The sequence below is a fragment of the Schistocerca gregaria genome, chromosome 5 (assembly GCF_023897955.1).
Source record: "Schistocerca gregaria isolate iqSchGreg1 chromosome 5, iqSchGreg1.2, whole genome shotgun sequence".
Lineage (NCBI taxonomy): Eukaryota > Metazoa > Arthropoda > Insecta > Orthoptera > Acrididae > Schistocerca > Schistocerca gregaria.
In genome coordinates, this window is record NC_064924.1 from 76133557 (window position 1) to 76158617 (window position 25061).

Below are 25061 nucleotides of genomic sequence, written 5' to 3' on the forward strand. Positions count from 1 at the left end.
TGCAGTTTAACACAGACGAGTAAGAAAGACAATCCTCTAATGTTCGAATGCACCATTAGTAGTGTCGATTAAATATCTACGTGTACCGTTGCAAAGCGATATGAAATGAAACAATCATCAAGGACTGTAGAAGGAAAGGCATCGGTTTGCTGGGAGTATTTTAGCAAACTGTGGTGTATCTGTAAAGGAAACCGCATATAGGACACTATTGCGACCCATTCTTGAGCACTGCACGTGTTTTTGGGACACCTACCAGGTCGCATTAAAGGAAATCCAAGGAATTCAGAGACGGACAGGTATATTTCTTGCTGGTAGGTTCGAACAACACGCAAATAGTGCGTAGAGAGAAACTCAAAACGACGAAAGGTGATTTTTAATTATTTTTTTTATTTTTGAGGAAGAGTATCGAGGAAATTCAGTGAACCGCCATTTGAAGCTGACTGCAGAACGATTGTACAGCCATCAACGTAGATTTCGCGTAAAGATGATGAAGATAGAAGAAGAGAAATTAGAGCTTGTACGGAGGCATAGAGACAGCAGTTTTTCCTTCACTGTATTTGCAAGTTCAACAAGAAAGGAAATAACTAATAGTGAACTGAAAGTGAATTGTAAGATGTCCACCTGGGTGCCAGATGAGAAAAATTAGTTTGTTTAGATGCAATGAATTAGAAGAAAAAAAGTTAAGGAACTGTTTTTAAAACTATAACCTAGATACGAAACCATAACCCATGTGTAAAAATGGACAAATCATGCAATATTTCAGGACACCCACTGAAGATGCCATGTTAAAAAGGCGAAACGCGTCTGGTTGCATAATAAAAATAAAAATTTCGATGTGCAGCATACAAAGAAGGCATTTTCTTAAAAAAAATTCCAATTTTTAACTAGTAGTGGTACGGGGTACTCTCCACCATGCACCTTACCCTGCCTTGCGGAATACGTATGTAGATGTAGGTATAGATTTGTGCACTTAAATTACTTCATAATGCTTTCCTAAAAAGAACTGAGTGTAAACTGTGTCGGCTTCGCAGTAGTAGTTCATGGAAGCTAACCTTCAATGTGAGTAAGAGGTGGTTCTGACTTGCAATACATGGTAGTGATGTGAGGCATAATTCCTGAAAGAAAAACTTGTATCACGTGATGAAATCTGATAAATTGCATACAGCCCGGAGAAAATAAAACACGCCTGGAAAACATTTGATGCAGCTTGACATAGGTAATACCTCATCTAGCCTGGGTGTGGACTATGTAAGTTGGATTGCTGATCTTACGTGCATGTAATATTTTCAGGTGTACTTGTAACTTTCCCACGCCGTGCAAGTGAAAAGACTGATATGGAAAGATACGGATAGTTTCAAGCAGTTTTATCTGATAACCAAAAGTACCTGTTATGTTAGACGTGAACAATTTTACAACGGAAACATTTGGTTAGCGCAATTCTCATTTATTTTTCCGTCTCAGGTATACATTTTTAGCTAGGCTGCATGCTTCGATCACTCTGTATTATTCTCTGAATCAGCAACCCGTCTTGTCTACTCAGAACCGCATAACGTCAGAGTACTGCGTTTTACAACTGCAGTGGTTCCGAGTAGAAGAGACGGCTGGCTGACGCGAGTGCTTGGCTCTGAAGATGATAGAGTGACTAATAAATGAAATCTAATTAAAAATGTGCAACAGAGACGGAACAATAAGTGAGATTTACCGTAATTATCTAAACAGTTACTCAATCTCTTAAAACGATAACGTCGACTACTGAGGAAAATCTAAGTTACGACGGGGAAAGGATTTTCCTTCTGAAACAGTGTGTTAGGAACAAACTGAATGGCCACATTCGATCTTTGATTTACTAAAAGAGCGAAGAATGTTGAACCATTATATCTCGATAATGATGGAAACTGAATATTTGGATTAAAATTTGTGCCACGGCTAATATTTGAACCTTGGTCTCTCTGCTTACAAGGAATGAATGGTAACCACTACACCACTGTAGCAGAACACTGTAGCAGACTGCGTAAGTCCAGTGCCCTCCCCAACATTAACTCCAATTCATATCTTCCGCTTATTTTTCCCCTAAATCATCACTACTGACAGGGCGCTCCGATATTGAAATACCACCCCAGCGTTGGACATAATGCCCAATGGAAATGGCAATAGCGCCGATTTAAGAGGAAAATAAGCTGACGATATGGACTCTGAGATTGTGTTGCTGAGGGCATTGGATTTACGTAGTCCTTGCAGGAGTGTTAGTTGGAGTTCTGCGGTAGTGTAATACACTACTGGACATTAAAGTTGCTACACCACGAAGCGGACGTGCTATAGACGTGAAATTTAGCCGACAGGAAGAAGATGCTGCTATGCAAATGATTAGCTTCTCAGAGCATTCACACAGGGATGGCGCCGGTGGCGACACCTACAACGTTTCCAACCGATTTCTCATACACAAATAGCAGTTGACCGGCGTTGCCGGGTGAAATGTTGTTGTGATACCTCCTGTAAGGAGGAGAAATGACTACCAACACGTTCAAAATGGTTCAAATGGCTGTGAGCACTATGCGACTTAACTTCTGAGGTCATCAGTCGCCTATAACTTAGAACTAATTAAACCTAACTAACCTAAGGACATCGCACACATCCATGCCAGAAGCAGGATTCGAACCTGCGACCGTAGCAGTCGCTCGGCTCCAGACTGTAGCACCTATAACCGCACGGCCACTCCGGCCGGCGTAACATCACGTTTCCGACTTTGATAAAGGTCGGATTATAGCCTATCGCGACTTCAGTTTATCGTATCACGACACTGCTGCTCGCGTTGGTCGAAATCGAATGACTGTTAGCAGAATATGGAATTGGTGGGTTCAGGAGGGTAATACGGAACGCCGTGCTGGATCCCAACGGCCTCGTATCACTACCAGTCGAGATGACAGGCATCTTATCCGCATGGTTGTAACGAATCGTGCAGCCACGTCTCGATCCCTGAGTCAACAGATGGGGACGTTTGCAAGACAACAGCCATCTGCACGAACAGTTCGACGACGTTTGCAACAGCACGGACTATCAGCTCGGAGACCTTGGCTACGGTTACCCTGACGGTCCATCACAGACAGGAGCACCTGCGATGGTGTACTCAACGACGAACCTGGGTGCACGAATGGCAAAACGTCATTTTTTCGGATGAATCCAGGTTCTGTTTACAGCATCATAATGGACGCATCAATGATTGGCGACATCGCGGTGAACGCACATTGGAAGCGTGTATTCGTTATTCATATCACCCGGCGTGATGGTATTGAGTGCCATTGGTTACACATCTCTGTCACCTCTTGTTCCCATTGACCGTACTTTGGACAGTGGACACTACATTTCAGATGCTTTGCGACCCGTAGCTCTACGCTTCATTCGATCCCTGCGAAACCCTACATTTCAGCTGCATAATGCACGACCGCATGTTGCTGGCCCTGTACGAGCCTTTCTGGATACAGAAAATGTTCGACTGCTGCCCTGGCTAGCATATTCTCCAGATCTCTCACCAATTGAAAACGTCTGGTCAATGGTGGCCGAGAAACTGGCTCGTCACAATACGGCAGTCACTACTCTTGATGAACTGTGGTATCGTGCTGAAGCTGCCTGGGCAGCTGTACCTGTACACGCCATCCAAGCTCTGTTTAACTCAATGCCCAGGGGTATCAAGGCCGTTATTACGGCCAGAAGTGTTTGTTCTCGGTACTTATTTCTCAGGATCTATGCACCCAAACTGCGTGAAAATGTAATCACATGTCTGTTCTAGTAAAATTTATTTGTCCAATAATACACGTTTGTCATCTGCATTTATTCTTGGGGTAGCAATTTTAATGGCCAGTAGTGTAGTTAGCACTCTTGCCTCGAAAGCGAGACCTGGGTTCAAGTCATGTCTATGCAACAAAATTTAATTCATTTAGTCAGCTTCCACCATTATCGTGGATAAAGATGAGACTTAAATTTCTCGACGAGATTTTTATTATAATAATTATATCTCGGTGTGAGTTTTGACTTCTTTCAGGAATGTGCTGTTCATCGAAAGTGCCTCAGTGACGCACCGTGGTGTTACTTTTTCTACGCAGCTGCCGATGAGGGAAGGCAGCTTGCCGCGAGCGATGTGGCGCTGGTCGCAGTTGTGCGACAAGACGGCCGCATTCTGCCGGGAAGCGTACGCGGCGCCCGCGGTGCGCCGTTTGCTGGCCTCTGACGCGCGCTTCGACCTCGTGCTGGCCGAGGCGTTCGCCGGCGACTGCATGGCCGGCCTCGCGCACCGCTTCCGCGCCCCGCTGGTCGGCGTCGTCTCCAGCGTCGCCCTGCCCTGGGTCCACGACAGGGTCAGTAGTCTGGGCCGGCGTAAGGGCGGCGGGAAGCGAAAGCGGACACTGGCAGCGTTTGTGACGTCAGAACGCGAGACTCCACGTGGCAGTGCACTCCCGAGCGCAAGAGACAGTCGTGTCAGGTTCTCTGAAGAGTGCTACGAGCGTGGTCAATGACATGCTAAATAATTTTACGCAGCGCACGGAACTTACGAGACGCCGTACTGGATTACGTCAGTTGCAGTTTATTTAATAGTTTCAGAAGCATCGCACATAAAATCAGAATGATTAACACATACATATCAAGTATATGTGGTTGTTGTGGTCTTCAGTCGTGAGACTGGTTTGATGCAGCTCTCCATGCTGCTCTATCCTGTGCAAGCTTCTTCATCTCCCAGTACCTACTGCAACATACATACATCTGAATCAGCTTAGTGTATTCATCTGTTGGTCTCCATCCACAATTTTTACCCTCCACGCTGCCCTCCAATACTAAATTGGTGATCCTTCGATGTCTCAGAAGATGTCCTACCAACCGGTCCCTTCTTCTAGTCAAGTTGTGCCACAAGCTCCTCTTCTCCCAAATTCTATTCAATACCTCTTCGTTATGTGATCTACCCATCTAATCTTCAGCATTCTTCTGTAGCATCACATTTGGAAAGCCTCTATTCTCTTCTTGTCTAAGCTATTTATCGTCCACGTTTCACTTCCATACATGGCTACACTCCATACAAACACTTTCACAAACGACTTCCTGACAGTTAAAACTATACTCAATGTTAACAAATTCTTCTTCTTCAGAAACGCTTTCCTTGCCATTGCCAGTATACATTTTATATCCTCTTTACTTCGACGATCATAAGTTATTTTGCTCCCAGTTATTTTGCTCCCCAAATAGCAAAACTCCTTTACTGCTTTAAGTGTCTCATTTCCTAATCTAATTCCCTCAGCATCACCCGACTTCATTCGACTACATTCCATTATCCTCGTTTTGCGTTTGTTGATGTTCATCTTATACCCTCCTTTCAAGACACTATCCATTCCGTTCAACTGCTCTTCCAAGTCCTTTGCTGTGTCTGACAGAATTACAATGTCATCGGCGAACCTCAAAGTTTTTATTTCTTCTCCATGGATTTTAATACCTACTCCGAACTTTTCTTTTGTTTCCTTTATTGCTTGCTCAATATACAGATTGAATGACATCGGGGATAGGCTAGAACCCTGTCTCACTCCCTTCCCAACCCCTGCTTCCCTTTCATACCCCTCGAATCAAGCATATAACAAATGCAAAAAGGAACATAAAAGTATACAGATATATAGGGTGTTACAAAAAGGAACGGCCAAACTTTCAGGAAACATTCCTCACACACGAAAAAAGAAAAGATGTTATACGGACATGTGTCCGGAAACGCTTAATTTCCATGTTAGAGCTTATTTTAATTTCGTCAGTATGTAATGTACTTCCTCGATTGACCGCCATTTGGCCCAACTGAGGGAAGGTAATGTTGACTTCGGTGCTTGTGTTGACATGCGACTCATTGCTCTACAGTAATAGCATCAAGCACATCAGTACGCAGCATCAACAGGTTAGTGTTCATCACGAACGTGGTTTTGCAGTCACTACAATGTTTACAAATGCAGAGTTGGCAGATGCCCATTTGATGTATGGATTAGCACGGGGCAATAGCCGTGGCGCGGTACGTTTGTATCGAGACAGATTTCCAGAACGTAGGTGTCTCGACAGGAAGACGTTCGAAACAATTGATCGGTGTCTTAGGGAGCCGGAATATTCCAGCCTATGACTCGCGACTGGGGAAGACCTAGAACGAGGAGGACACCTGTAATGGACGAGGCAATTCTTCGTGCAGTTGACGATAACCCTAATGTCAGTTTCAGAGAAGTTGCTGCTGTACAAGGTAACGTTGACCACGTCACTGTATGGAGGGTGCTACGGGAGAACCAGTTGTTTCCGCACCATGTACAGCGTGTGCAGCCACTATCAGCAGCTGATTGGCCTCCACGGGTACACTTCGAATGGTTCATCCAACAATGTGTCAATCCTCATTTCACTGCAAATGTTCTCTTTGCAGATGAGGCTTCATTCCAACGTGATCAGATTGTAAATTTTCACAATCAACACGTGTGCGCTGACGAGTATCAGCACGCAATTGTGCAATCACGTCATCAACACAGATTTTCTGTGAACGTTTGGGCAGGAGTTGTTGGTGATGTCGTGATTGGGCCCCATGTTCTTCCACCTACGCTGAATGTAGCACGTTATCATGATTTCATACGGGATACTCTACCTATGCTGCTAGAACATGTGCCTTTACAAGTACGACACAACATGTGGTTCATGCACGATGGAGCTCCTACACATTTCAGTCCAAGTGTTTGTACGCTCTCAACTACAGATTCGGTGACTGATGGATTGGTAGAGGCGGGCCAATTTCATGGCCTCCACGCTCTCCTGACCTCAACCCTCTTGACTTTCATTTATGGGGGCATTTGAAAGCTCTTGTCTACGCAACGGACCCGATACCAAATGTGGAGACTCTTTGTGCTCGTATTGTGGACGGCTGTGGTACAATACGCCATTCTCTAGGGCTGCATCAGCGCATCAGGGATTCCGTGCGACGGAGGGTGGATGAATGTATCCTCGCTAACGGAGGACATTTTGAACATTACCTGTAACAAAGTGTTTGAAGTCACACTGGTACGTCCTGTTGCTGTGTGTTTCCCTTCCATGATTAATGTGATTTGAAGAGAAGTAATAAAATGAGGTCTAACATGGAAAGTAAGCGTTTCCGGACACATGTCCACATAACATATTTTCTTCCTTTGTGTGTGAGGAATGTTTCCTGAAAGTTTGGCCGTCCCTTTTTGTAACACCCTATACAAGCAAGTTTTTTTTATTTTATAAAGTCTTGGACCAGAACCTGGCAACGTCCAGCGCTTCCGGGTGGCATTCATCAAATCCTGTGCTTGGGTACACTACACACTGCGTGAGGTGGGTGGTGGTTTGAGTGTGTCCACAGTCACACACCGCCGGTTCATTTGAGAAGCCCCATTTGCGCATATTCTCTTTGGATAGTGTGACACCAGAGCGCAGCCTATTAAGAGATTTCCATGTCGTCCACCCGTCCACATGGCAGGGAGAGAGTTCTTCGTTTGGGACTAACCATACCCCAAAGTGCGCGTTTTCTTCTCGCCACACTGCCAGCCTCAGTTGCTGCCGTGTCCCGACGATAATTTCTGTTGTGAGCAGGAAGATTTTTGTACATTTTAGTCGACGGCGGGCTGGCTGGTATTTGTACAGCGGATGGGCAGGTGAGGTCAGCGCCTTTGTCTTTTCCTTCCTGGCCGTTACTTTCCTTCTAATATCTGGTGGGGCCACGCCTGCCAGGCAGTACAGTTTATCAGTCGGGGTTGGTCTCAGCCTGTGACGATGCGGCAGGATTCATTAAGCGGTATGTCCACGTGCTTGGCGTGGCTAGAATTGTACCACACTGGGTACGCGTACTCCACTGTTGAATAGCAGCATGTAGTGCCCGTTAGTTTGCGCACAATGTCGTTTCTCGCGGCTTCATTGTGTTTAGTGTTCATGCAGTGCTTTTTATAGGTGAGTGCTCTATCTAAGGTGACGCCTAAGTATTTTGGTGTTTCGCAAACTTCCAGGGGCACTCCTTCCCAGTTAAGTTGTAGTCTTCATGCCGATTGTCAGTTCTTTAGGTGGAAGGCGCAGGTTTGGGTTTTCCCTGGGTTGGGTTTGAGATGGTTCCCCTTATAGTAGGTAGCAAGCTGTTCGATGGCTTCTGACAGATTCTGTTCAATAGCTGAAACCCCTCCTGGATGGTTTCTACTTTATAACTTACCTGCTATTAAACTGGATGGTTCCCAAATTCTTGTTACAAACTTCAAGGTGTTGTAGAGAGGACTCGATTGATAAAGTTCTGATAAGGAACCCACATCAGTAAACGTACCGTTTGTGAGTAAAATGAGTTCTGAAGATTGGGTCACGATCACATCTCCCGCGTCACACAGCGGAGACAATTAGCTCTGACCCTTGTGCCCTACAGGAGCTCACAGCACGGGTGATTTTTGCAGTACTCGTCGTCCGGTTCTCTTCCACGTGGCGAAGGGCACCAACACCGACTCAAAGGAAGGCCTCGGCGCTTGTAAGTGACGTCACGTCAGCTAGGCACGGCGAACGCCAGGTCTGTTGCAGGCATAATGGTGGTGTCTCCCTCTCTGACACAGGAAAATGTGAAACTATAGGCGGTAGTTGACCAACACGCATTGTTCTGAGAGATTTCTGCAATCAATTAATTGTGCAATTCATTACACTTCTTAACAAATAGTGTACTCCTGAACTTTAATTTCCACCTGTTTTAAGGATTGACATACAAAAACAACTTCATGGCACAGCAGCAATAGAATTCGTGCTTCTTTACCTTATTTGTAAATCTGAGGAAGGTACCTTTGTACTGGGTTGCTTTTACAAGAAACTGTGAGTATAATGATGCTCTTCTTTAGGTATCTCGGTTGACTATGGGATGAGGAGCACTGAATGAAATATCTTGCGATTGTACACGTTGGGGGAGGGGGCGGGTGACAGAAGAAGAGACAAAAGAGAGATACTAGTTTTATCAAATAATTTTATTTTTTATTTTTTCTAATGTCCATGTTCAAAAAAGTTTAAGCTCAGCAGTATTTTCGATGTATGAAGCTATTTTGTTTCCTGTTTAGAATTCCTTTCGTTGAAAACGACTGTAACCTAATGACGGGCAACATTTGTAGAATTTACACATGTAAATTAGTTCACATTTCCAGTGACGATGTCAAACGACAATAAATAAAAGAAACGAGTTCATTGTAAGGGGATTGGGGTAAGTTTCCATAGCAAAATGGATCATGTAAACATAGTTACTTGGATGTAAAATTTCCGAAACTGGCAATGGGGCAAAGCATCTTCTCACATTGATCTACGTTTGTTTCGATAGGATTCAGTAATACAGAACTATGATCTTCATTAGTAGCTTTACGATAGTAAGAAAATCTTTCGTCTAAATGAAACTGCAGAATCCAAAACAATACCAAACATTTTGTCCAAAAATAAGAGATTTATAGTGATAAGCACGCCCAGGCGTTTCTGCCTGCAACAGACCTGGCGTTCGCCGTGCCTAGCTGACGTGTCGTCACGAACAAGCGCCGAGGCCTTCCTTTGAGTCGGTGCTGAGGGCGCCCGCTTCGAAGTCGAGAGTGCGGCATACCAGTTTCTCGCGCTCGTTGTTGCATGCAGGCGGAAGTGCTATGTGACGTCATAATCATAGCAGGAACCGACGACGGCGCCCTCTTCTCGGTTTCTGTGCGCTCCGTGAAGAGGGAGTGATCCGACCTTCCGACTTGTTTTATATCCAAATGGTTTATATCTGGAATGTGTTTCTTACCAAAACTTTATTACGAACTCCACCGTAAAAGGAATTGTGAATTACCCCCTGCACGCTACTTCGAAGCGCTAGCACACTAAGGATGCCTCAAAAACGCGTCTTTTTTTATGCAATAGCAAAATGACGGAAAACGACATATTGGTAGCCGAGGGATTTTCGCATTTCCTGGTATTCGTGTTACATCTTGCGTGCTATGAAAATACGACCTTTCGGAGTACCAGATCATTGAAGATTTATTAAAAAAGGCCCTTTATACGCCCAGTTTGTTATAATAAAATGTAGGATAATAACGTTAAAGACTGTAATCATCGTAAAGATGACGTTACGGACTGGAATAGCGTTTCGTCAACTGTAGTATAATGCTTGGAGACGCTGCTTCTGAATGTCAAGATTGCTTTATGTGTATATATTTTTTATTTTTTTTATTTCGTATTTACACATATAGTTTCATAGGACCAAATTGAGGAGCAAATCTCCAAGATCATAGAACGTGTCAGTAGATGAAATTACCACATAAAAGTAATAACAAACAAAAATAAAATATTCGTGAACCCAAAAAAAGTCAAGCCATAATTTTAAGTAAGCGCAATCAACAATATAACATAATAATAAGCTTAATTTTTCAAGGAACTCCTCAACCGAATAGACCCATGACCCATGAGGAAACTCTTCAGTTTTTGATTTGAAAGCGCGTGGATAACTGCGAAGATTTTTCGATTCTTGTGGTAGCTGATTGAAAATGGATGCAGCAGTATACTGCACACCTTTCTGCACAAGAGTTAAGGAAGTTCTGTCCAAACGCAGACTGGATTTCTGTCGACCATAGTCGAGTGAAATCTGCTAATTATTGGGAATAAGCTGATACTGTTAACAAGAAACGGCAGTAAAGAATACATGTATTGAGAAGCCAATGTCAGCTTACCCAGACTAGTGAAGAGGGGTCGACAGGAGTTTCGCGATATTACACCACTTATTGCCCGAACTGCCAGTTTCTGAATCAAAAATATCCTTTTAGAATGGGAAGAGTTACGCCAAAATATACCATACGACAGAGGCGAATGAAACTAAGCAAACTAGACTAATTTTCGCGTTGAACGATCATTTCCTTCAGATACCGTTCGAATAGTAAAAGTGGCAGCATTAAGTCTTTAAACAAGATCCTGAACGTGGGATTTCTACAACGGGTACTATCTATCTGAAGACCTAGAAATATGAACTGTTCAGTTTCACTAATCTTACTGTGATTTAGCGTTAGTTTTTTTTTTTCTACAAGGCACGAACTTATGTCATGAACTGCACTATTTGAAACCGAGCCGATGTTGCACACAACATCCTTTACTACCAAGCTAGTGTGATCAGCAAACAGAAATATTTTATAATTACCCGTAAAATAAACTATTCATGAACCCAAAAAAAGTCAAGCCATAATTTTAAGTAAGCGCAATCAACAATATAACATAATAATTAGCTTAATTTTTCAAGGAATTCCTCAACCGAATAGACCCATGACCCATGAGGAAATTCTTCAGTTTTTTTTTTTTATTTGCCGGCCGTGGTGGTCTCGCTGTTGTCGGCGCGCAGTCCGGAACCGTGCGACTGCTACGGTCGCAGGTTCGAATCCTGCCTCGGGCATGGATGTGTGTGATGTCCTTAGGTTAGTTAGGCTTAAGTAGTTCTAAGTTCTAGGGGACTAATGACCCCAGCCGTTGAGTCCCATAGTGCTCAGAACCATTTGAACCATTTTTTTTATTTGAAAGTGCGTGGATAACTGCGAAGATTTTTCGATTCTTGTGGTAACTGATTGAAAATGGATGCAGCAGTATACTGCACACCTTTCTGCGCAAGAGTTAAGGTAGTTCTATCCAAACGCAGGGCATATCACTTATATAAATAAGGAACAGGAGTGGCCCGAGCACTGAACCCTGGGACACCCGCCCCTACCCCCCCCCCCCCCCCCCCCCTCAATTCACCGTACCCCACTCAGACCCCACATCACAATCTTTCTCAACACTGTGAATAATAACCTTTTGCTGTCTGTTGTTAAAGTAAGAAGAGAACCAATTGTGAAGCTACTTCCAGTATTCCGTAAAAGTCCAACTTCTGGAGCAATATTTCGTGATCAACAAACGCCTTACTTAAATCAGCTTCATGTTTTCTACAATATTCTACGGCTTTCATAGTAATTTAATACATTGTGAAGTATAAACAAGCGCGCTCTCCGGTCCGGACTGATTTCGCTCAATTTTGTGGACTTCCCATGGTACATGGGCTTCCATTTTACAAGACTGACGTGTATTTCAATGGCTTATTGGCTAGCAATTCAGTAAACTGTTTGCTGCGGACTGCAGAACACGTCATTCACATGGAGAAGGGAACAAACATGCATTTTAATAGATACCGCAAACGAGGACTAGTATTTTTATGTCAGAAGTAACAATCACCACAATAAACACTGGTGAGTCGTGGCACATTCACGTCTATTTTAAAAAGAAAAATGCCTTAGTTGCAGTTGGTGACTCCAAAAAAACTCCGAAGTGAATTTATACACATGTGTAATATGCTTGACGCTGAAAAGTGTAGCTCAGAACACTGCCGATGGAGTGGCTGCTCTCCCAAACAACGTTATGCGCTAAGTGACTATAACTGCTGGATTGTATTTGTTTTGCGCCTGTCGGTTATTAGCCTGTACATGTCGCGTGATTAGGGCTTCCCGTCGGGTAGACCGTTCGCCCGATGCAACTCGTTCGATTTGACGCCGCTTGCGGGACTTGCGCGTCGATGGGGATGAAACGATGATGATCAGGACAACACAACGCCCAGACCCTGAGCGGTGAAAATCTCCGACCCAGCCGGGAATCGAACCCGAGCCCTTAGGATTGACATTCCGTCGCCCTGACCATTTCTTCTTTTTTTAAGTTCATAGGAATAAACTTTAACAAAATATGAAACTTCCTGGCAGATTGAAACTCTGTGCCGGACCGAGACTCGAACTGGGGACCTTGCCTTTCGCAGGCAAGTGCTCTACCAACTTTTTTTAAATAGTATTTTTAGGATGGTCAGGGCGTGGTACACGCCGCACTAGCAGTGGGGTCTCTTCACGGCACTGCCAGTGCGTCGAGGCCCAAACCCCTTCCACCCCTTTTTTCATGTCCCCTGTTGGGTCATAGCACTAAGTGTGCAGAAATCTTAACACAAAACTCACATTCTCCGATGTAAGAAAGACAAAGAAACCTCTTCTCTCAGTAGAAACTGAACACTGATTAAAAAAAAAACTTAACAATTTTTCTCGAATCACACAAATACATTGGAAGTCGAACACGAGTAATTTTGAACAAAGTGTTCTGAAAAAAAATGAAGAGTTCCGGAAGCAAGATAATAGTAATAAGAAACCAAGTGCCTTTTAATTTACTTCTGTTCGTTCTCGTTCAAGGTGTTGTAGTGGTTCCACATATTTAACCTACACCCATTCTTTCAAAAATGATCTTCAGCATTTTGCCGTAGTGCTTCTTGTGGTTGCGACACGTGTTGATTTTTGCGTATTGACACTTTATGTAAACGCGGAATTCAATCTCGTTGTCCGACCCAAGTCTGTGGATGACATAACTAACATATTTTCCCAGTAACCAGCTAATGGCGTTGGTTTTTAATTTCGGAAAGTATGTCATGTCTCGTCTAAGGAGGAGCGATGACGTTATATATTCCGTAGAGGATCTGATGAGAAATGCGATTTTTTGCCTGATCCAATTCCAGTTATGCACATTGTTACCACAGGTGAGTCTGGTGTATCCACCAGATTGCATTTTCCACAAAGGTGTGTCTGGTTTAAACCGATCCCATATAGTCTCTCGTTGGTGCTGATGACATTATTAACTGTTTTGTAAAACGCGGAAAAAGCGTCTGTAGATATCCCGGCATAGTTGATGTTCCGCCATACAGCTTTCCAGTGACAATTTGGGAATTTCGTTTCAATTTTGTTTCTACCCTCATTTAACTTCCTTTCAAGTATGATGTCGCGCTGTGATACGTGTGTTGCTTCTGATTTCGTCACTAAGATGCTTCGAGGAAAAAGTTCCTCACATACTGCACACGGGCATTAATCCTTGGCACATCAATCGGTGCTTGCAGGCTATGGGGTGTCACAGCCTCAAAGAGCTTTGCGGTTATACATTGTGGAAGTTCTCAGAGTATATGGAAAGTCCGTTTGAGGAACAGAGCAGACGCTTTATTGCGAATGTCCACCAAACCGAGGCCCCCGTTTCTGACATCCAGTATAACGGTAGTCGCACCAACCCTGAATATGTCTCCTTGCCGTAAATAATTGGTGACAGTGAACATGATCGCTTCTAGTTTAGGGATTGGAAATACCAGCGCAGTGAAATGCGCTTTAGACAAAACGCAGGAGTTGATGAATCTGACTTATTGCACCAGGTCCATAGTTCGATTTATAATCTCCATTACAGCACCGTGAACTTTCCTCCTAGTTTCCGTCCAGTTAAAAGCCGCCATACTCATCGGACATGCCATTAAGGTTATTCCCAAAGTTTTATGTTTGTTGTCTTGTTTTGCCCATGCCAGTCGAAGGTGATCTAGGCCCCGTAGATTCAATATTTGACTTTTGTTTTCATTTGCTGTCGCTCCCGACGCTAGACAATACCTTTGGATTTCTCTTTCCAGTGTAACTGTCTCCTCCTTGTTCTTTATTACAATGCCCACGTCATCAGCATAAGCTCGTATGACAGTTTTCTCACCACTCAATGTCATGCCTGTTACTCTTGCGAGGACAGTGCGGAGGAAGGGCTCTAAAGATACGGAAAATAAAAACATAGATAAGGGACTGCCCTGTGGAAACCCTCGCCTTATCTGTATGGGTTTAGATGTTTGGCCATTGATTGCTACTTTCGCATTTATCTCTTTTGCAATATTCCTTAGCATGTTCACAATCTGGGGGTGGAAAGCCTTTCTTGACTGCGTCGCAAAGACGTATCTATGACTAAAGCGGTGAAAAGCTTTATTGAAATCTATAAAGATTAACGCACATTTTATACTTGTCACTGAGGTAATTGCAATGACGTCTCTGTATGCAGATAGACTTTCTAATATCGTTCTGGTCGGAGAACAAGATTGACGAGGACTCAATATTTTGTTGGAAAAGGCAGAGAGTCTTTTGTTGATAATACGCGAAATTATTTTGTAATCAGAATTTAGTAGCGAAGGAGGCCGAAAATTATTTAAGTTGGTTTTGCTTTTACTCTTACGAATCAGTACTATCTTACTTTCCTTAATCTCTGCAGGGCCCGGTTTTCCGTTCAGGACCTCATTTACCATGGAAGTGATCTTGTCCCCAATTATAGACAAGTAGCGCTCATAAAACTCCACAGGGAGGCCATCAAGTCCCGGAGAGTTTTTGAGAGGTGAGTTACGCACTGCCTCATGCACTTCATCTTTAGTAATAGGTGATAGGATGTCCGCGTTGTCTTTCCCGACAATTGTGGACCTAAAATAGTGAGAAAGTCCTCAATGCTGCATCTTCCACTGTGGTAGGGGCATATAAGGTTTCATAGTACCTGTGGACTTCGTCCAGTATTTGTTTCTGGCATGTGAGCCTCGTACAAGTATGCGTCTGGACTTCATCAATAAAAGTTTGACGACTGTTTTTAGCATGCCGCACCAAGTGATACAGAGAAGCTGTTTCATCTGCTACGACTGGTGAGGCTTTCGATTTAATTTTGAGTCCCTCCATCTGTTGCCGTTTAATTCTTAATAACTTCGCTTTTTTTATATCATTCAGACGAATTACGTCATCATGGGCCTGTTGATATAAGCCTCTTAAAGCTTTATAACAAAACTCCATTGTATTCCTCAACTCCCTGTGCCTCGCTGCACTATACTGCATGACAACTTCCCGCAGGCTTGGTTTCGCCCTCCTAGTCCACCAGTCAGTGACTGTTGGGTGCTTGTCTACTGTGCGGAGGCACATAGCCCACGCTACTCTTATTGCCTGTTCCAGTTCTTCGTCAGTTAAAACAGAGATATTTAAATTCCATTGGCCTCTGAATCGACGGGTTGGCTGTACACGTAAATTAAAGCAAGTTAAAAGTGTACTGTGATCGCTAAAATACACGGGAATAGTTCCAACGTTTAATAAATAATTTTGCAAATTTGGTGACACGTAAATTCTATCTAGTCTATTGCGGGAGTGGCTGGTTATATACGTGATCCCGATTGGCGTCGGGTGCTGAAGTTCCCACACATCCTTGAGGTGTAGATCACTTACTAACTTTTTTAACTGTGGCGAGTAGTTGAAGTTGGGTTGTTGATCTTTCTGGTTTAAAACACAGTTAAAATCCCCACCTAGTATAAGAGAACACGGATTTGTTTTTTCATCTTGAAAAAACTTCGCATGATCCAATTTGTGGGAATTTCCTGATGGGGCGTAATGGTTAAGCACTGTCACATCGAAAATGTTTACGCCTATGGCTCTTCCTGATTCTAGTCGATCGATTGGAGTCACCGGAATGCCTTCCCTTATAAAAATGGCTGTACCGATATTGGCTTCCGTAGAAACATTAACAATTTCAATAAAGCCTGGGATTCGAAATTCGGTTATCGCAACTTCTTGTAGCAACGCGATATCTGTCCCGGACTGGTACAAGAATTCTTTTTGTGCTCCCAATTCCAAGGGTATTTTATTAATGTTAATAGTAGTAATGCTATATGCTTGCATCACAGCCATGCCGGAAGAAGCTATTTGGGATGAGGATCGGTATGATTATAGCAAAAACTTGCTTCCCTGCAAGGCACGACCTTCACAATCTGTGTGCCCATTACATGCACTAATTTCCTAGAAAAATTTGCACTGCGTTTAAATAAAGAGCTTGAGAAGAAAAGTATCCTGAAATCCTGACAATGAATGGCTATAAGTCACTGTGGCCCTTCTCTTTCTCTTCGTCAGTGTTGGCCCTGATGACTTCATATTTAATATTCTTTTTCTTGATGTCTTTTTTATCTGGTGTGGCTTTCGCTTGATGACGTGTGACAGCAAGACCCGGCGTTGGTCGCTGCCGCCGGCGGTGGCTGTATGGGGCAACACCCGTGGCTTGCGAGTCGTCAATATTTGGGTCCGGCGTGGTGTCTGTTGTGTTGTCTTGCTGGCGAGGCGGTGATGCTTGTTTATTCCCTCCTTCGACGCGGCGTTGCGCTTTCGGAGTCAGCAGGTTGTTTACTTGGTACTTCCTTGTACTGTTCGCACTGTATGGGCTGTGCACTTGATGCCGTTATTGCAGCCGTGACCTCAGGCTCAGGGTCACATTTCCGTGAAAGGTCACTACCAGCTGCGTGGCGGTATAAGTCCTTGTGCGGAAGTAGGAGCCACATCGACCTGCATTCCATCTCCTTTTTCCACTTCCAACAGATCTTCAGGACTGGGCTTCGGCCTCCTGGTAACGGGTGTTTCACACGAAGAGAACTCATCAACATTTTTTCAGTGTCTTCTAGAGGACGCTTTTTAGTGGGTATCTCGCTGTCACGGGACGGAATTTCAGCAGTTAATGCAGGATTTAAAAGCGGAAAGTCATTAACATCATTTTCAGAGGTAGTAACAGGATCCACGACAGCCGCCGGCTCTGTTGTATTACTGGCTGGCAACAAATCGTTGAGTGTTAATTTCCGGCGTTGCGTAAGGTTATTTGTTAGCACAAAAACACGGCAAGGGCAGTCCTGACGGAGGTGACCAGACTCGTTACATACATGACATGTAGGGGTTTGCCCCGAGTACATAACATGCGCCTTGTGCCCGTCAACAAAGATGTGGGAGGGCATGTTTGCCTTCACTTCCATCTCCACGGAGCGAATGCTGTTAAAGCACTGCAGCTTGAAATGCGAAGCCCACCTTTCGTTGACTATTTGCCTAACAATCCCATACTTTTAAAGGACATCTTTAATTTTTGAGTTGTCTACTTCGATGGGAATATTCAAAACCCTAACATTCCTAAATACAGACTCGGAATTCCGGAGTTTGACAGTACTTTTAGTACCATCACGGTGTATAAATTCCGTTTCATAACCAAATTTTGCCAGAAAGTGGTCTACACTCACGGAAACGTTAAACTTTACGAAAATGCTATATTCATCAGCGTCTAGGTGCATGGTATGAACAGATTCAGAATGAAGTCCAATTATCTCGGTAATCCAGTCGTGTATTTCAAGTGCAGAGGGTTGTAATCGACGGGTGTACTTGTCGAAGGTGAAAATCACGGTGTTTTTTCTCACGGAGTTTGCCATGGTGTTCTGCAGCGAAGGAATCTCGGACAACGCCGAAATCCCAACGGCACTACGTAGAAAGACGACACGAACGAAGACCAAATGCTCAATTGATAACGCTTAATTCACGTGCAAAACGCCAATAAACGATCACGAAACACGAAAACACTGGTGTAAACGCTGAACGTTCACGGAGCAAACTTGAGGAGCGTGCGACCGCTGCGACAGCTAAAGCCAGACTGCGCGCAGTTGGTTCTCGTCACACATGATGGCGAGTATTGACTCTCAACCGTCAGAATACATTTCAGTTGGTAACACCGAAGCACGTACTCATTTTTAGCTCTATACTTTCACCCATAATGATTCCTGCGCACCCTCTTCATTTCCGCTCCGACAGTTTTTGAACTCTGTGGGTTATCAGTGGTTATTGCATTACTCACCCAACCGCCAGCTGTTTTGGTGTTGATGAGCAGTTTGCAGTTATGCGTACCCCTCCCTATATCCCCCAAACAAAAACACACACACACACACACACACACACACACACACACACACACATTTCCCGTACCGTACCTGACATATGTATTATATCTAAATCAGATCGTGCTTAACTTGTAAGTAACCTGTCCTGGAAAACTTTCATTTTGCTGCTATCCAACAGAAACAAGTTTCTCATTTTTTGCGTTCCACATAACGTGAAAGTGGTTATAATATTTTCGTCAAGACTTTTATTGATTTTCGACTTTACCCAGTTTCGATGTGAGCTAGATGACAAAAATTATTGTCTCAAAATCTGACTAACATTCTCGCTGAATAGAGTTTGGATGACATTGGTTTGTTTGAAAATAGCAAATGTACTCAGTAACTGAAATAAAACAGTCCGTTAGTACACAAATGTTCGAAAAATAGTCTCGTTCTTCTGCAAGGCGATTTTTGTGAGCCTTCCATATTGCATGTCACGACGATACATCCCCACTCGCTCCTATGAAGATTTCAATTTTCTTCCATTATTCCAGCATTTTTATCACTGAGGTCTATATGTGCAGCCTTTGTTTAATATATTCGTTCCTCTACCTGTCTAGTATACTAAACCTTCTCGCCTTCCGCAGGAGCATCGTCCCTGTTGACTACATCTGTTCTACCCTTTTAAAGGTGAAAATCACTCCCGCCAGTACATTACTGTCTTTGTACAAGATGATATTAACAATGTGTAATCTCTGGTCTCATTATTTAGTGTTAAATGTATTGTACAACGGTTGCACTGAAGGCTAAATATTTTATTCTTAATGTAATGACTTTGGTCGCAGCATGAACTACATCCTAAAAGAAAGGAAGGAAACCCTCGGCGATTAAATAATCAGAGTATGAAGAACATAATTTAAGATAGGAAAAAGCATTGTGGAAAGAAAGGAACTAGGCCGTTGCCTTTCAAAAGAACCATTCCAGGAATTCGCTTAATCGAGTTACGAAAGTAAGGAAGAAAGATTATGGTTATCTGGGGTTCCCAAGGATGTGTTAAATGTCCTCAGCTGTTCTTAATGTATATCTAAATGATTTAAGAAATTAATTGAACAATCCTATTACATTGTTTGAAGATGATGTTGTCGTTTACCGTGCAGTAAAGGCATGGTTCAAATGGCTCTAAGCACTATGGTACTTCTGAGGTCATCGGTCCCGTAGACTTAGAACTACTTAAACCTAACTAACTTAATGACATCACACATCCATGCCCGAGGCAGGATTCGAACCTGCGACCGTAGCAGCAGCGCGGTGGCGACAGCAATAGCATCCGACCACCCCTTATACTAACCACTCCAAATCTGTGAAATAACCACGCCGTCTCTGCGCCGATGCGGGACATAGGTACAAGAAAAAGAAGGTTTGCATCGTACGAAAAGAGGTAGTTGACTCTGAACAACAAAACTGTGAGCTTGCAGAATAAATATAAGGAATTTAAAAGTTGAATCTATAATTAAGCAAACATCTTAAATAGTAACCATAGTAGTTGGGCTAAAGTCATTTTATGTCAACCCCGAGCCTTAGGTTCAGGTGAGCACCAAAACAAATACCGTATACTCTGCACTGACTGCTTTTACAAATCCTATTTACATTAAAACATTTTAGAGAAAGAGAGGGGTGGAGTGAGCTAACCAGTCGGATGATTGGTGACACGAGTACCTTTGGGGCACTGTAGATGATGTAAAACTGGCACCAGGCCGTCATTTGGCCGCCCACTGCTGACGTCAGGAAGAGCGGTGGAGTGGTGTCAGCGTGCCAATCGGTTGGGTGAAACAGCCAAGTAAGTTGGGTCGATATACACAGACGTGACAGAATGGGAAGAAGGATCTGTAGTATTTCTACGTGTCAGTGACCACACAGTGAAGGAAGCTACCCAGTCCTGTTGACGTTTCAACGTGGGCTGTGCAAGGGGTCTCTAAGGAGAGCTGTACCACTTGCAGAAAGAAACACGGCGTAGTAACAATAGTCGTAATGAAATGTTAACCGACAGAGACCGAAGACACTAGGTTTCAAACCAGACAGAATTGCAGCTGTTGCTAGCTAAGGGCGTGCCATCTCAACCAGTCTCTGAGAGATCGTTGTAAAGCGAAATTAATATGAAGAACATTTGGATTCGCGTATCTCGTAAAAGGTTACTGCTCTCAGCAACACACGAGGTGTACGCCCGCAATGGGCAAAACAACACAGTTACTTTGCAGTAGTTGCCTGGGGGCGTGTACTGCGGTTCGATGTATCGCGATTTTGGCTCTATACATATGGTGAAAGGCACTGACTATATCCACAGCCAAATGAGGCGTCTCACACAGAGTGAAGCTAGGGTTGGAATCAGTTACGAGAGGTTTTGGAAATATATTTCGCTCCACGACTGATCCCACTTATTCCGGTAACCAATGCACTTATTTCAGTGCTTTCAGTGGTGAAGCGTTGCCCTTCCTGATTCCCTTTCACTTTGACAATGGTGTGGACACTGTCGTCTTCCAGGATGACAACAGCATGTTCATTCTTATGAGCCTGTTTTCACTAGCACTCACGCAAACTATCGCTCGCCTACTGGCAACTTCATCAGCTGATCTTGATCGCACAGGAAACGTCTTGTACTCTTTGGAGCAGTGGATGGAATGCAGCAGTCAACATCCATGGGTACCTCTAAAGGATGTAATCATATGTAGCTTTCAGTTGATATTCGCATGTGAAAGCTCTATCCTATTTGTACTTAAATTATTGTTATTGAAATATATTTGCCTGCTGACTATACAGGTTGAATCACGAGTGATGGCGGTCCACGCAGGGCGAGTCAGCGATGGGGTCTGCACTGTCTCCAGTTCAAAAATGGCTCTGAGCACTATGGGACTTAACATCTGAGGTCATCAGTCCTTTAGAACTTAGAACTACTTAAACCTAACTAACCTAAGGATATCACACACATCCATGCCCGAGGCAGGATTCGAACCTGCACTGTATCAGTCGCGCGGTTCCGGACTGAAGCGCCTGGAACCGCTCGGCCATACCGGCTGGCGTTTCCAGTTCGATAAACATGTCTTCCACTTCAAGAAAGCGTGTCCGTTGGAAATTAAATCTGACTCTTGCTTATGTAGAATTTGTCGCTTACCAGAAGCATTATCCATGACAAATAGCAACAAATGGAACTAAAATTCGCCAAGTAACTCGCTACCATCGAGCATAATCCTCCCATCGACTACAACGTTCACAGAACAGAGCTCAGTACAGTGCTGAACGGTCCTCGTTGGTCGGAGAATGCGTGAAGTAGTTGCTTAGGATGAGTCTAAGCTCGACCGCCGTCGTTCATGACTCCAAATATAACGTCTGATTAGGTTTACTGTGCAACTGTTTCATAATTCTGCAGATGGGGAACCCCGACCACCCGGCCTACATGGAGAACTTCTTCCTGTCGATGGTGGCGCCGCTGGGTTTCTGGGAGCGGACGGCCAACAGTGCATTCTACCTGCTGATGAGACTGGCCAACTGGTGGTTGTCGGAGCGAGTGATCGACGAGGTGGAGCGAGCCGCGCTGGGCAGCGCCCTGCCACCCACCAGCCGTCTGGTCTACAACACCAGCCTCATGCTCCTCAACAGCCACTTCAGCCTCAACCAGCCCATACCACTCGTGCCTGCTATGATCGAGGTTGGGGGCCTCCACATAGAACAGCCCAAGCCTCTGCCAAAGGTGTGTACCGCTGCCCGTCTCTAAAGTAACTGTCTGTTGTGCCAGTCATCAGTCTCAACATTGTTTTGATACAATTTTCGGTATAGCTTCCCAATTATTATCTTTATTTCAGCACAACTGGTACATCCATTACCATCAAATGATGACTTCCAAACTCATATCTAGGTCTGGCGCTGCAGTTCTTTCTTTCAACTATCTAATTCATTACAGTTTTGGCAGCCTCGTACAGTAGAAGATAAGGTGAAAAAAGGCAGTCCTGGATATGTAACTTTCGTACATTTACGGAAAACTTCTGACTGTAACACACTTCGAAATTCTGAAGAAAGCAGGGAAAAACTACAGGGAGCGAAAAGTCATCTTCAACCTGTGCAGAAAATAGTCTCCAATTATAAGAGTCGAAGTATATGAAAGGGAAGCAGCAGTTGAGAAGTCAGTGAGACACGGTTTCAAACTATCTTCTGTGTTATCCAGTCTGTACAATGAACAATCTGTGAAGGAAACCAAAAAGAAATTTCAGGATAAGAAGTAAAAACCTTGAGGTTTACCGATCACACTGTAATTCCGTATGAGGAGTTGGAAGAGCAGTTCAGTGGATCGGATAACGTCTTGAAAAGAGGTTATAATATGGACACCAACAAAAGTAAAATGAGAGGAACGGGACGTCATCGAATTAAATCAGATGTGCTGACAAAATTAGATAGGACAGTCAGACACTACAGCTAATCAATGACTATAGGCGTTTCAGGGGCAAGAAATTGTCGATGGCCGAAATACAGAGGATATGAAATACGGACTGCCAATACTAACAAAGTCCGCAGCTCGTGGTCTCGCGGCAGCGTTCTTGTTTCCTGAGGACGGGGTCTCGGGTTCGATTCCCGGCGGGGTCAGGGATTTTCACCTGCCTCGAGATGACTGGGTGTTGTTGTGTCGTCTTCATCATCATTCATCCCCATTACGGTCGGAGGAAGGCAATGGCAAACTACCTACACTAGGACCTGGCCTAGTACGGCGGTGTGGTTCTAATGCATTGTCCCCTACGCTCTGTTACGGAGTATGGGGCTTCATCATCACCATCATCATCATCATCAATACTAACAACATGGTTTCTGAAAAAGGGAAATTTATAACATCGTATAATAATTTAAACGCTAGGTAGTCTTTTCTCCAGGTATTGGTATGTTGTAGCACTATACAGAAGTGAAATGTGCACGAAGAAAGAAAAGCGGAAATAAGCTTTTGAAATGTGATGCCACAGATGAGTGTGGAAGACTAGACGGGTAGAGGAAAGAGCGAATAAGAAGGTACTAAATTATACTGGAAAAAAAGTAATTTGTGGCGAAGTTTGACTAAAAAAAAGGACTTCGTTGATATTCTCGCCCATCAAGAAATCGTCAATTTCGTAATGAAAGGAAATCTGCGTGGTAAAAGTTGTAGTGTGAGACGAAGGCGTGAGTACAGTGATCTTATCAGAACAACATCGAATCAATCTTCGAACGGAAGAACATACAACAACAGGAGGTTGACGTCAGCGAACATGCCCAACTAATCTGTCTCATCGCCGTTCACGACAACAACTGTTTCTTTCTTCCAATGATTCCCACAGTTTAAGTTTCCTGAGCGCCGCTGCTTTATATTTTTTTGTAGTCTGCACTGCCCTATTACGATAGTTACAACGTTTCTCTTCATTCACACGATGTCTCCTATCATGCCAACTTGATGAAAATTCTCTAAACTTTGAGTCATTTCTCAGAAATTACACCTCTAGCGTCTCGTACGTGGTTCTTTTAACAGATGCACTGCATGTTTGCAGAAGCTTTGCAACAAAACTAACTCTTCCATCCTTCGTACTAGTTACAACAATTTATATCTCTTCATATAGCCCTGTAGCATTACCCTTGATTATTCAAACATACTACGGGCTTCCCAATGTTACTTCGTCAACATGTAAAACCAAACTTCCTGGTTCTTTCTCTTTGTTGTAGACACGTTCTTCTATTTATCCACATTCGAAAAGAGCTGGCGTTCAACACAATAAGCGGGAATACTGTCAATGTGGCTCTGCACTTCGTTACGGCTGTACAGTGATTATAATTTCCTGCCCACAACAGCATCCCCAGGGTCTGTCAGGACTGCCGGTCCTGTCTGATAAATCATTTATGTTCAGAAGATTTGTGATTTTGAGACTCTTCGTTGTAGAAAATACAAATTTTGTTTCGTTTCTTTCGAACATCCACCATCCAACGTAGCGCACTGCGTAAATCTTTTGAGCATATCACATATCTTTAAAGATACTCAAGATTGTGGTAATGTTGGGAAATATTCATGAATTGGTAAATTTTCGTACGCGTTTCGGAAAACTAGGAAGGCGAAATCTTCATGTTCGCCTGCATGTACTGATTCCAAGCAGTCATCTGCGTAGCAATAATAATAATTTTAAAAAAAAGCCGTCTTATCCACAGAGTGATTTTTCTAGAGCCATCAATGATTCTCTGGGAGAAATATTTCTCCCTCCATATGCATAATAAAATCAAGCCTGGAATATAGTCTAAATCACCTGTGCTCCTTTCCGGTCATACCGGTTTATTCGATATCTTACATATTCCTAATAAATGTGAGTTTTGTCAGAAACGAATCTAAGATGTAATAAGGATTCCGTTAGTGTGTTTTATCTTTTTCACTTTCAGAAATCTTATATATATATATATATATATATATATATATATATATATATATATATATATATATATATATAGAACCAGTACTTCAATGTTTAAGCGTTTCATTATCGATACCCTTAAGAAGTGCAGATATTAGCAG

At 43.4% G+C, this 25061-nt stretch overlaps 2 protein-coding genes across 6 annotated transcripts in view; one reads left to right on the top strand and one right to left on the bottom strand.

The window, feature by feature from the left end:
- Nucleotides 1-25061, bottom strand: part of LOC126272930 (lachesin-like) — a 2822604-nt gene that overhangs the window by 516077 nt on the left and 2281466 nt on the right. The gene's annotated exons all lie outside the window — the stretch shown is intronic.
- Nucleotides 1-25061, top strand: part of LOC126272927 (UDP-glucosyltransferase 2-like) — a 76602-nt gene that overhangs the window by 17026 nt on the left and 34515 nt on the right. For 3 of the 5 annotated variants that reach the window (XM_049976216.1, XM_049976221.1, XM_049976218.1), the window contains 2 exons: nt 4098-4349; nt 21924-22244. In XM_049976216.1, coding sequence (XP_049832173.1) covers nt 4098-4349; nt 21924-22244 — 573 coding nt within the window. The remainder of the gene's footprint in view (nt 1-4097; nt 4350-21923; nt 22245-25061) is intronic. The other 2 variants (XM_049976219.1, XM_049976220.1) reach the window with 1 other exon arrangement.